The sequence below is a fragment of the Lipophrys pholis genome (assembly GCF_963383615.2).
Source record: "Lipophrys pholis genome assembly, chromosome: 3".
Lineage (NCBI taxonomy): Eukaryota > Metazoa > Chordata > Actinopteri > Blenniiformes > Blenniidae > Lipophrys > Lipophrys pholis.
Window position 1 is genome coordinate 18,478,173 of NC_137627.1, and position 12,773 is coordinate 18,490,945.

The 12,773-nt window shown below is 42.7% G+C and overlaps 1 protein-coding gene across 1 annotated transcript in view; it reads left to right on the forward strand.

Moving 5' to 3' along the window:
* Positions 1-7,609, forward strand: part of grm5b (glutamate receptor, metabotropic 5b) — a gene marked incomplete at both ends in the record, with an annotated part of 63,587 nt that extends 55,978 nt beyond the window's left edge. Inside the window, 7 exons of the mRNA XM_080459569.1 lie at positions 1,714-1,831; positions 1,949-2,135; positions 2,754-2,912; positions 3,368-3,493; positions 3,975-4,157; positions 4,747-4,913; positions 6,517-7,609. Of these exons, the coding sequence (XP_080315695.1) occupies positions 1,714-1,831; positions 1,949-2,135; positions 2,754-2,912; positions 3,368-3,493; positions 3,975-4,157; positions 4,747-4,913; positions 6,517-7,609 (2,033 nt within the window). The remainder of the gene's footprint in view (positions 1-1,713; positions 1,832-1,948; positions 2,136-2,753; positions 2,913-3,367; positions 3,494-3,974; positions 4,158-4,746; positions 4,914-6,516) is intronic.
* Between the last annotated feature and the right edge of the window lie 5,164 nt (positions 7,610-12,773).

Genomic DNA, 12,773 nt, shown 5'->3' on the forward strand with positions numbered 1-12,773 from the left:
GATGGTCAGACGCCGCACGGTTTGCTCTCGGTTCATGGAACTAATTAAGTATTAAATCGCTGACATAGACAATTATTTTGGAGTGCTCTGAGAGAAGCCAACGTGAACACTGATAGGGGATTTTCTGCCCAGCATCTAGATTAATGTGGGCAGGATTATTCGGAGCTAAATTCCCTCCATGTTTCTTAGTTTCATCCCACCTCACATTTTTATTGGTGGCTGGTCTCCACCCCTAAAAGAGAGAAAAGTTAATAAAGAAACAGGGAGTTGAAAGGAAGATGTAGGATTTTATCAAGCATTTCCATTTATGAATTTGTGATACGACAATCTGCTACACGACATTCAACACTTTCCATCATTGAAATCATGGCGGAGACGGATATTTTCTTAACTTTTTACTGAAATGTTACTCTGGGGGGACTCTGTCGGTGAGCCCCATGTCAACCGCTCCTGCTTGACTTGTTTCTTTCTTTGTTACCGCCCCCTTGGCTCCCGTTCAGCAATTAGTGGGTTGTTTATGCCCCGAGACCTAACCATATCAGTGATTTAATAAACTTTATTGACCGTGGTTAAGACATTGTTATTATTAAATAACTTCAATCTCTTTAATGACTTCTCTGGCTCTTCCTCTCCGTTATTAGAATCATTTGCTGTGTGCATGCGTCCATGAGTGTGTTTGCATGCGTCTGGACAGAAAAGGAAGAGAACACAATGCATAAATAGCAGGAGTTACTTCAGAATTTAATTATTAGAGAGTTGATGTATGTTCAAACACTTGCAGCACGAATCCTCAAGCTACGTGGATATTTTAAATAAAGCAAGTGTTTGGATGGATCAGAATTAGAACTGTCCCTTTAATTAATGAGACTTGGGAAAGATGGAAAGACACAGTTTGAGGGAGAGAATTAGGAAACAAGGTCGGACAGATGAGGGTCAAGGGAGGTGAGGCAGATATTAGAAGAGGAAAAAAGAGTGCAGAGTGCTATAATGGAGTATTACAGAGACAAAAAGTGATATGAAACAGGATGAAATATTGAATGACAGGGAAGTATGAAAAAAAGTTGGAGATTAATGACAAAAATGTAAGAAGAGTCATGAAGGAGTGGACGCCATAGATCAGTGAGGCAAGGCTTTGCACAGGGGCGCCAGAGGAGAGGGACGCTCCAGGGGGAGGAGGCCTTTTCCCAGCATGCTTCCTTTCATTTTTAATGTTAAGACACACATTTTTAGAGCTCAAGTAAAGACAAATTAAAATTACGAATTAAGGATTTGATATAAAACCGCATGTTGCAACACTTCCATTAAGACTTAAAAGGGAATTAAAAAAACAAAGAAGTCTGATTTTCTAACATTTTAAAAACCGCTGACATAAAAGCAACACCGCGGTACTGACATCCCCTGTTTAAACCTGCTTTTCATTTAAAGCCACTATTTGCACATGCACAGCTCATCAGCCAGATAACAAGTCTTTCCCACCTGTGGGCCCAACAGACGTCAAACTTTATCTGTCCAGTCTCGTGGCCTCAGGGACTTTTCCCCCCTGCAGTGCAATGAAATTTCTCTTAATTGGTTCCAACCTTGAATAAAAAAAAAACCTCTAAAATGTCAGAAGAGTTTGCTGAAAGCTCACTCGACATTAAACAGCTACATAATCTTGCATATCAAATAAGGCAGTCAGATACATTAATCTATATATGCTGTATCTGTTTCCAGGCTGTGACCCAATCCCAGTGGAATATCTGCGTTGGGGAGACCCTGAGCCCATTGCTGCCTTGGTTTTTGCCTGCCTCGGCCTCCTGGCTACATTCTTCACCACTGCTGTATTTATCAGGTAATCAATCGTTGCATATCTCAGAAAGAACCAATAACAACGGCAAAAAGACTTGAGATGAGCGGCATCACAGCCTCTCTGAGCTTATTTATCTTACGATTGTCTGTGTCTTTTCAGGTTTCGGGACACCCCAGTCGTGAAATCTTCCAGCAGGGAGCTATGTTACATCATACTGGCTGGGATCTGTCTGGGATACCTGTGCACCTTCAGCCTCATAGCCAAGCCCCACGTCATGCACTGCTACCTCCAACGACTTGGAATCGGCCTGTCGCCTGCCATGAGCTACTCTGCACTTGTCACAAAGGTAAAGGGCTGAGTGGAGAATTTATGACTAAGTATTAGATAGCCTTTGCAAGAATTCTGAGAGGCTAAAGGTTAAACTAATTACCTCCAAAGGCTAGGGATCCCCTTGGCATTAGAAATTGTACATAGTGCATTCTGAGCCGCCGTAGGCCAGTGGGGAATTACCACAGAAAAAAGTTCCGACACCAGAAAGTCAGCAGTAGAAATGCTTCTGGGAGTAGGGTGAAAACGCTGGGTTTAATCAGAAGAAAACTCGCTAAAAAAAGGTCACAGTCCCCCGATACAGCAAATTATCGAGCCAGAAAGCACAGTAACATCATAATGCAGCGGGTTTGTCCTTCTGTCCACTGAGGTTTTGGGAATAAAAGTCAAGTGAACATATACAGCACAGATGTTTCACAAATAACTTGACATTACAGCTCCAGACTCGGATTTTGACTGTGCAATGTTTTTTGTTTTTTTTGTTAAACTTGCTTATTTCTCGTTGACGGCAGCATGAGCGTGACTGAGAATGACGTGGGGAAAAAAATAAAAAGAGCAAATGTCTAGAATATGCTTTTCATTCAGTGCGCTCAGTATACAATCTCTCTACTGATGTTGTTGGATGATGTGACTACAGACAAATCGCATCGCACGGATCCTGGCAGGAAGCAAGAAGAAGATCTGTACAAAGAAACCTCGCTTCATGTCTGCCTGTGCTCAGCTCATCATTGCCTTCCTGCTCATACTGCTACAGCTGGGTATCATTGTGGCTCTTTTCCTCATGGAGCCACCTGAGGTGAGCTCTGTGTGGGCAGGCATGTGACTATTCAGTAGGCAGGCTGAAGATGTATACTGTAATTAGGCTTCTAATCTCTCAAAATTCAGTTTTTGCTTAAAAAACTGAATTTTACAGTGAAGCAAATACAGTCAAGCAAATACAGTGCTTGACTTCTGTGCTCATACTTTCAAAAAGCTTTTCAGTAAAACACTGTAATTTCCATGCTCTAAGAGCATGTAGCATTGAGTTGTTTTGCCCACAACCGTAAGGTACCGTGCATTTGAAGTTGGAAGCGTGCTGAATGAACTCATGAGCTACTTAATTGGCACTGCTTCCAAAATCTTCTTTTGGGGTGTTGTTGCATAATCATAGCCACCGCTTGTAGTTTTCCTAAAGAAGTGCTGAATCGATTGAAAAGATGCTTTCAGGTGTGTCCCTGTGACACTCTGCCATGTCCCTTCCTGCACCCACAGGTCATCCACGACTACCCCAGCATCCGCCAGGTCAACCTCATTTGCAACACCAACAACCTCGGTGTTGTTGCCCCACTAGGATACAATGGCCTGCTCATCCTCAGCTGCACCTTTTATGCCTTCAAGGTACGGGAGTGTTTGTAGCTCTTCTGAAGTATTTTTTTTTTTTGCTTTTTTTAAGAAAGATTATCAGTATGTGAAGCTTTAAGAGCACATACAGTATGCACAGTGCATTTTTTTCTAAAAGCTGTTTCATGAGAGGAAAAAAAAAGCCACCGACATGAATTAAAAAAAAAAATAGAAACTGACTGAACTGCAATTTGTTTGCTTGTCAGAAACCTTTCACCAGCAGTAAATGATCACATTATAAAGTCAATGTTTGATTATCAGTGGCCTGCAGCTACATATATTCGGTGGAGTATGAAAGTAGAATCATGAAAAAAGAGACAATAGCTGGAATGCAGTGCACCTCTAACAAATCTAACCTGTGTGGCCCTCTTTGCGTTATTGTTCCAAATAAATTCAAGATGCATAGAATCTTTCAACAATTGTAAATTTGTGTTAAGATATTTTTTTCTTTCTCTTTTACTCTCTCTGACTCTCAAAGACCCGCAACGTCCCAGCTAATTTCAACGAGGCGAAGTACATTGCCTTTACCATGTACACCACCTGTATAATCTGGCTGGCTTTTGTCCCCATCTACTTTGGCTCCAACTACAAAATCATCACGATGTGCTTCAGTGTAAGCCTCAGTGCCACTGTGGCTCTGTGCTGCATGTTTGTACCTAAGGTAAGTCTAAAATAACATCCCACCGGTTCCCTCTTTTTTCTGCTTTGGTACATATTTCCCTCTCATTGTTCACTCCGCCACTAAAAGCCCCAAAAGAACCGTTTCTTCTGATTTGCTTGTCGGGCGTTCTTTTAGTGTACAGGACAACACACCTGCTTTGCTCTTGTTTTTTTATCTTCCCGCTTGTTTTTGGTGGTCATGACCACCCTGACCGTACGGAGTAAAGATGTTGTGTGGATTTGTCCTGCACAGGCATTATGTGAACCACACACTTAGTGATTAAAATGTAATATTCAAGTCCAGTTTTTAGACGAATCAAAAGAAAACACCGGTTAAAAATAGTGTCTCTGCCACAATAGCTACCTATTCATACTCTTGAACAGCACAGGGAATTCAATCACTCAAAGCATTTTTGCACTCTACCGTTTGTATTACATCAGAGATGTGAGTCATTGCTCTTCGAAAAAGCAGTTATTAAAAAAATACAGTAAACAGACAGCACAATGTGTTCAGCAAATGAGCTATGTATCAGGACATTTTGTTCACGCTTGAATAATATCTTTTTTTATGTTTTATTATTCCATGTCAGGTGTATATCATTCTGGCCAAACCAGAGCGTAACGTGCGCAGTGCCTTTACCACGAGCACAGTGGTGCGCATGCACGTGGGCGATGGGAAATCGTCCTCCGCGGCCAGCCGGTCTTCGAGCCTGGTTAACCTGTGGAAACGCAGAGGCTCGACTGGAGAGACACTCAGGTGTGTGTGTGTGTGTGTGTGTGTGTGTGTGTGTGTGTGTGTGTGTGTGTGTGTGTGTGTGTGTGTGTGTGTGTGTGTGTGTGTGTGTGTGTGTGTGTGTGTTGTTGCTAGATTAATTCCAGGTTTCTCATAAGTATTAATTCCAGGCATCATTTCTACAATGACTCCACTCTTCTTGGACTTTCTACTGTGTGTGCGGGTGTGCATGTTTGAGCTTTCTAAGAGATTGATCCTCTGTACTCCCCCGGAGTCTGCTCAATTGTTCCTCTGACCGTGGCATGAACTGCAGAAAATTACCTAATGGAGACATGGCAGGGACAGAGACAGACAGGGATGAACTCAGCAGGCGAGAATAAAAAGACTGGAAGGAAAATTATAAAGAGAGATAAAGATGGATGCAAAGCGGGAGAGTGAGAAAGATCCAGATGTATTGGGAAAGAAAGAGCGGAATAAAGAGAACGAGTAAAAAAGAGAGATGTAATAGCTTTCACACGCAGCTTAAGGCCATCCACAAGTCATCTACAGTGACAAGGAAGCGATCAAAGAATACAAAGGGGGTTGACGCACAGCCACTTGCCCAAAATGAAAAAGGGGAAAAAAAAGACAAGAACACATTTTCGTTTGTCAGCAGGTTACACCAGCTCACCCCGCTTGGCAAGCAAGATTTCAATCACACTCTTACAAGACATGTCAGGAGTGTTTCCATCTTGGTTCCCTTCTTCTTCTCTTCCCCTCGCTATCTCTTTTTGGTCCTGTCGTCCTCTGTGGGCGATGGTAATTGGCAGGGCTGTCTGTCTCCTCGGTGCAGCAACTGGGAGCTGTTGCCTTTGAGATGCAGTCATTGCAGACAGACATAAATCCTGTGGGCCAGAGGGAAAAGAGTCGATATTTGAAGGAAATATTTGATGGAACCAAATGATTGAGATACCGGGGAGTGCTTGGTTTACTTTCAGCAGACATTACAATCAGAAAATAAGTTATCCTTACAGAAGTCCTTCGTCACTATGTGCAACATGTCTAAAGTCTATTGTATAGCGCTTTTCCTCCGGGAACAAACGAGTGGATCACAGTAGAAGTGCAGCATATGGACATGTGCGTGTGGACATGCACTGTGTTCACACAAGAGCGTCGCACAGTGTTTGAATGTGTGGGGCCGTATTTGTCTCTGGGGGGATTTGAGTTTGTTTCAACCTCAGCCACAGCAGCGCGAGGCTTAATCAGGAGTTCCTCCTTAGATTAATCACACTAATTAACCTGACAAAAGGAGGGGGAGGACTTTGACTGATGCGATGTAGAGAAAGGTGGGGGAAATTAGAACATGCAAAGGGAAATGGGGAAAGAGAGAAGTTGACTCAAATGAAGAACAGACTGTTAGTTAAAAATAGGGCATAGGACATTACTTATCAAGATAATGAAATGAACTCAAACTGATAATGAGCAGCCTAACAAACTGGCAGTACAGATAACTTTTTTGTTTTTTTTAAAGTATGAAACATTTAATTTCAAGAGTTATATAAGCAGAAAAAGATGTACAATTAAGACAGTTTAATCATCAAAGTGGCAAAAAGCATCCAAACCTGCCTTCCTCTTTCTCACTCTGCAGCTCCAATGGAAAATCAGTGTCTTGGGCGCAGACAGAGCGCAGCACTTCCCGTGGAAACCACCTGTGGCAGCGTCTATCCTTCCACATCAAAAAGAAAGAGAACAATCAGACTGCTGTCATTAAGCCCTTCTCCAAAACCGCTGAGGAACGGTATTGCGGCGGAGCCGACCTGCCCCCGCACATGCCCCTGCCCTCTCTGCCCTCCTTGCCCTCCTTGTCCTCGCTGCCCACTCACCTTGACTCCAGCGCCGATAAGACTCTGTACGACCTCTCTGAGGCAGAGGAGTGCTATTCCATTACGTACCGGCCTCAGACGCCTTCGCCCATCAGTACAGTCAGCCAGAGGATCGGCGTGAGCTTGGCGGAGGAGGCTCAAATGGCCGGTATACCAAAGTACTCGAGTAGCATTTGCAGTGGCGGCAGCAGCAGCAGCTGTGGACCCCCCAGCAGTGGCTCTGCTGTGGCTGGTAGCGACCTGCGCCTGGTTGCGATGGACGATCACCCCAGAGAGCCCCAGAACGCACTGATGGCTCAGATCAGCTGTGTGGTAAACCGCTTCACCGCTAACATCTCCGAGCTCAACAACATGATGCTGTCACCCTCTCCGACGCACTCGCACACGCACAAACACCCACCCCCTTCTCCCCACCCCCCCGACCCCTACCTGTTACCCCGTGAACTCCATATGCCTCCTACCCTCACCACCTACGCCGACGTCCAGCCGCTACCCCCCGTTGACTCCAACTTGGTCAGCCGGGGAGGCTGTCCCATTCACTCCATCCCTCATTCACCTTACCCCCTGCCGCCCCCTCACCCACAGCCCTCCCCTTCTATCTCCCCCATGCGAGGAGCCCTGGTCACCTGTCTCGCCGACTCCCCACTGAGAAGGGCAGAGTTGGAAGAGGAGCTAATTGCTTTGACTCCTCCATCACCGTTCCGCGACTCTCTGGCCTCCAGCAGTGGCTCCCCCATCTCAGAGACAGGTCTGTGTCTCCCCCCAGTCCCTTCCCATCCTCCCCCCTCCCCGCCCTCGCCCTCACCCTACAGCAGACTGACTCTCAGAAACTACAGCCAGAGCTCGTCGTCACTGTGAGGCAAAGATGACACGTTGAGAAAACATGAAAGTGAAGTGGAGCACTTGAAAACAACCCAGTTCACGAAGGGAAAGGAGGACGGTTGGACTGAAATCTCTTCATCTCGTGTTGGAGTATAAGGAGCAGTTGTCCTGGAGGGCTGGTCAGTGAACACACAAAGCTGTGTTTGTGTTTACATGTTTGCGGTGGAGCGCAAGCGTATGAAGCTTGCCCATGTTGTATTTTCTTAGTGATGTCTGAAACAAATGAAGATTGGAAACTGCAAAAAAAGAAAAAGGCCACTAAAGCTTTGGGTGTAGGGGACACAAGAAATCATTCCTGAAGGTCTAAGTCTATACATCATTTAGGTTTGGGTAGTGGCCTTAAAGTAACTCGGCTATCAACTAATTAGAGATATTGTGTGTGTGTGTGTGTGTGTGTGTGCGTGCGTGCATGTGTGTATGTATGTGTTTTTGCTGTGTCATAGTTGATGTAAGGTGATGGCAACATGACGGCAAAGAGTATTGATGAATCAAGACTCCTCTGGCCTGTAAGAACTGCACAGTGGCTACCAAGGGCAATCATATGTATTTGCTCATCAACACTCACACTTACTGATACAATATAAGGGAAAACACTGTAAATATGAGAGGTTTTGCAATTTTTTTCTTTGATGACGTAATCCATCATGCTTCGGACAAAAGTGCATTGCGTTGCAAGAGTGTCGGCATACACTGTATGTTACTCCGAGGAACATTCTGACGAAAGCACATTTTTTTGTTGTTCTTTTCTTAATGTCTTTTTTATGTGCTTCTGCTCCCATAGCATGTCATTCCTGTCCTCTTGGTTGGTTTTCTTAGTGTTCATTTTGTCAGATGTTTGACTGTATATTTCTACATGATTCTTGCAGCAGAGAGAACCAAACCTTTCGTAGCTTTCAACCTGTGACTTTAGAGAGAGTGAAAGGAAAAGACTGATGGGACTGGGCTTACTTTGATTATGTTATCACATGTTCAGATGTTACTGGAATCCAATCACGCCATTTTCTTAATACAGTGTGTCTGAAGGACACTTTGTTTCATCGAGGACATTGGTTTGGATGACATTCATTTAGCTTTGGCCAGCAAAGATTGATGTATTTAGTTCTGAATGAGCCTCATCTGCTGCCTCTTTTACCCCCATTTTGATCAGAATGGACCAGTTGCTAGTTTTTCATTGGTTACACCTCAGACCCTCCAAAGAACTGGCTTGGGAGTCACAACAAAGACACATAATCGGCAAACTTTTTTCTTGCGTCATTCTCTTGAACTAGCAATGGTGTATTTTCACACATTGTTGTAGCAATGGATAAAAACATTGCCTAGTCTGCAATTAAATTGTCTAAAACCTTCCTGTAGTTCAGACTAGGGTATTATATGGTCTGTGGGTCACATGCTGTCCTTTGGCTGTCCCTGAGTCAAATGGAAATTTTATATAGCATGTAATCCATCATTGTTTGCTCCATTGATAAAAAAAACAAACTGTCTGAATCACCACTATCAGTCAAAGCATGCAAGGAAATACAGTAGCTTGACTAATGCAGACCAGTTAACAAAGTCAAGTAACATACTGCCTTTCAATATCAGTATACAGAATAAGAATTGAGTAGACAATATGATTCGACGCTCCATGGACGTCTGGTTTTTCCTTTGGCCCCTTCAGAAGAATTAATTACCCTACCACTGCTTCTCATCGCTCAAAAAGATCAACCAAACGGCAAGGTGTTTTTTTTGTCCACTTCATAACAGCGACAAATCAACAGAACTGGTAGGATTTCCTTTTTCTCCCCAGGTCTTGCGTAGACTATAGAATGTTTTGTTTTTCTTTCGTTTTAAAATGTTAGTCAGTCGGCTTTGAGTGGTTTTTAGACAACTCATGTCTCTGATATTTGTGGGGCTTTGCTGTAGTGGACCAACAAAAAGTTGGTGCCAGCTCACCACCTGTTTCCCTGGCCTGGAGTCAGTTCTTTAGCTGTCCAAAAGCTAAGATCTGATTCCAATGTTGGCGATAGCTCAGAACTAGCACCTGGATATTTCTGGTCCAAAAGGGTTTGTTAGGGTCGTCTGCTATATTTTCAGTTCTCCACACTTTTACACAATGAATGATAGGAAACCAAAGACATTCAGTATCGCAAATCAAGTATTAGGTAGACTTTTTTTTAATTGATTCCATATTATCGTTAGTCCAACAAGACCACACTGATAGATTGTACATGACGAGTGACATCAGTTTCAGCCTGTCAAAATAGTGGAGAAGCAGAATCAGGAGACGTTAAACTGTATTGACTTAAAGGAATACGTCTTCAGTTTTGGAAATTTGCTGTCTTGCTGGGACTTTGTTGACACAATCGATTGCCGCTCTTGCATCTGTCAGATAAATTTCTAAAGTCTTTACTAGTTGCCTAGCAACCTCATGGCGACGACGATACCTGAGGAAGTCGCGGCCAAATACAAGTCTGGCATGTAGTTCTCTGTAAAACCTGAGGGATAACATTTCCTTCAGTCAATTTGGAGTTGTTGCGAGGTGCCATCGCTTCAAATTGTGGACGGAGCTGGGCTGCAGGTTTGAGCTTATTATTGATTATACCGGCATGAGAATGGTTTCCCTCTCAGCAAGATCAGTAAACTGCAATCAAAAGTCACGTTGTGAAATTCTGTCGAACCTAATGAAAATAGCAATCATAGATTTGTTAAAAAGATGCTGAACAATAGCTGCAGTCTTTTGCAAAAGACAGCAATTGTCCAATACAGAGCAAATGAATTGTGGAGTGTTGACAGTTATTGGCATCGATGCGTGAGAAGAATTATTCAGAACGAAATTTTCTGATTTAGCTGTTTAGGGTTCAGGCATGCCTTTAAACGGAGTGTCTTTATATGTGCCAACTACGAGTAGTGCCGGGAGACAACTTGTGCCGATGAATGCATTCACTAAGATGCTTTTGAGATCTGGGGCCTTGGCTTTGGGTCAAGTCCCTCCACAGAGGAAAACACTCAGCTAAGCAAAGAAAAAAAGAAAAAACTCCAGTTGCAAGGTTGTGATGCACAAAATCTTTTTTTTACACTTAATTTTACCTTAATGGTATAGACATATGTATACCGCTACAGTCAGCCCTAATTAGACATTTGGTATCACAAGGAAACTGATACCTTCAATGAGTCGCCTGCGCGTTTTTGCCTCTCTCAATTTCCATATATTCCATGTGCATTTGTCTGCATTGAGTGATGCAGACCAGTGTAGTTTCTCTGTTTCAATTTGTGCTCTGTAGTAGCCAGCAAGAATTCTGTAAATAATAAGGGCATGCAAAGACAGTTCTGTTTTGTTCCAGATGAAAGTAAATTTATTTACATATCAACAAAGATGAACAAAAAAAAAAAGAAATGTTTTTGAGCTATGTTATAACAAACAGTACCAATATGTGTTATGACTACAGAAACTGTGTTACTACTCTGAATGTGAGTGACCATTCCTCTTCAAATGTCTTGTAATTCAGCATTATAAAAATATTTATTATGAATATTGTGCCAAAGGGGCTCGGGAGGGTTTAGCTTACTAGGTTGTGGGTAAATGCGTGGTTTCGTAAAAAAAAGAAAAAAAGAAAAAATTGTTAATGTAAACTAGTTTTTATTGTTTTGGATTTTTTCTATATAAATATATTTCACATTTTCCAGTGTAAAAGCAATATTATCCATGTGTGTAAAAGGTGCACATCCCAAGTTGTTAAATCATTTTTATTGTCACTGTTTTTCAGTCTTTTTTAATGTTTAAGAGGGTGCATTTTTATTTCAATTTTGTCTAAATTTGTATTGAATGAAAGGGACATACTGAGTGGTTTCTAATAACAGAGGGTGTGAATCCTTATTTTTGCAACGTTGTCTTAGGAGTTCTACTTTAGTTACAATTTCCTGCTATTTATTCCCACATAGCTGGAGTTTCTGATCGCTAAGAAGAAAAATTGTCGGTGCCATCATTTTTATTTATTTATTTAGCCTTTTTTTGTGGTGCACAGGGAAATTAATGAGGAGCGCAACAAAGTGGAAACTCGCAAGCATCATCTAAGATAATTGCTCGTAGACTTTTGCTTGTGATAAGGATAAAACCAATTTGCACAGATAAAAGCACGACACGAGACAACGGTTGGTCATAATTATTAACATTAATTGGTTACAGGTCCCTCAAAATGCTGTCAGCGCATTATTACTGCTGCCGCTACTCATCTAATTTTAATAATCTGCACACTGACCTGATGTCTGAGACCGACCTGTGCTATTGTTGAGACGTCACAGGGGGGGGGGGCTTTATGTGCTGCTGTCACTGGCAGTGTTTATAACGTGTTGTGAGAGTAACGAGGAGCTGCATATTATCAGCCCTCCCCGGGTGAGGCCCAGCACTCTTGTGCTGCCTTTGCAGAAAAACACAGGATCAGTGCTTGCGTCTGTAGCTTCTGTATCTTTCTTTATTCAACAGTTCAGTTGTGTGACATCCTCTCGCATTAAATCTCACATTGAGTCTGACGATACAGGTTGTAGGCCTGCACCCTACTTGTAAGGAAAGTGTGCTAAAAAAAAAAAAAAGCACGGTGAGGGCAAGGCAAAAGGCTCAATGAGATTATAGTTAAGGGATATTTGTATATTCATGTTTGATCAGTTCAGTAGTCACTTCCATTGAATGTGTGATAACACCCCCAAAAGGGAATACTGAAGTCAGGAAAATCCCCTGAGCCATCTGATTTGGTACAAAGGAAGTCATCGAGTCCTCAAAACTCCACAAATACACTATTTGGCAATGATCCAGAAGTAACAACTGTTCTATGGACACTGTGAAAATATACATTTTTTGTTTGGTGGGGTCTTTCTCTTTAATATTCCTGGATTTTACATGCATACGTCTTCTAACTATAACTGTAATTTGCAATTGATCATGCAATTTACTTTATTGGACTACCTAAAAGCATAGAAAGGAGCTTTTTGCCCCTATAGGAGTCATTATGATGGCCTCTAAGACCTCTGCCTCTAAGACCTCTGCAATATGGATGACTAATCACAGATGATAGCCCCCCCCCCCCCCCCCCCCCCAGACATTGAAAGTTAATATCCAGTCCATCCAGTAACAAGAAGGTGAAGGTGAAGTCATTTGTCTTTATAGATG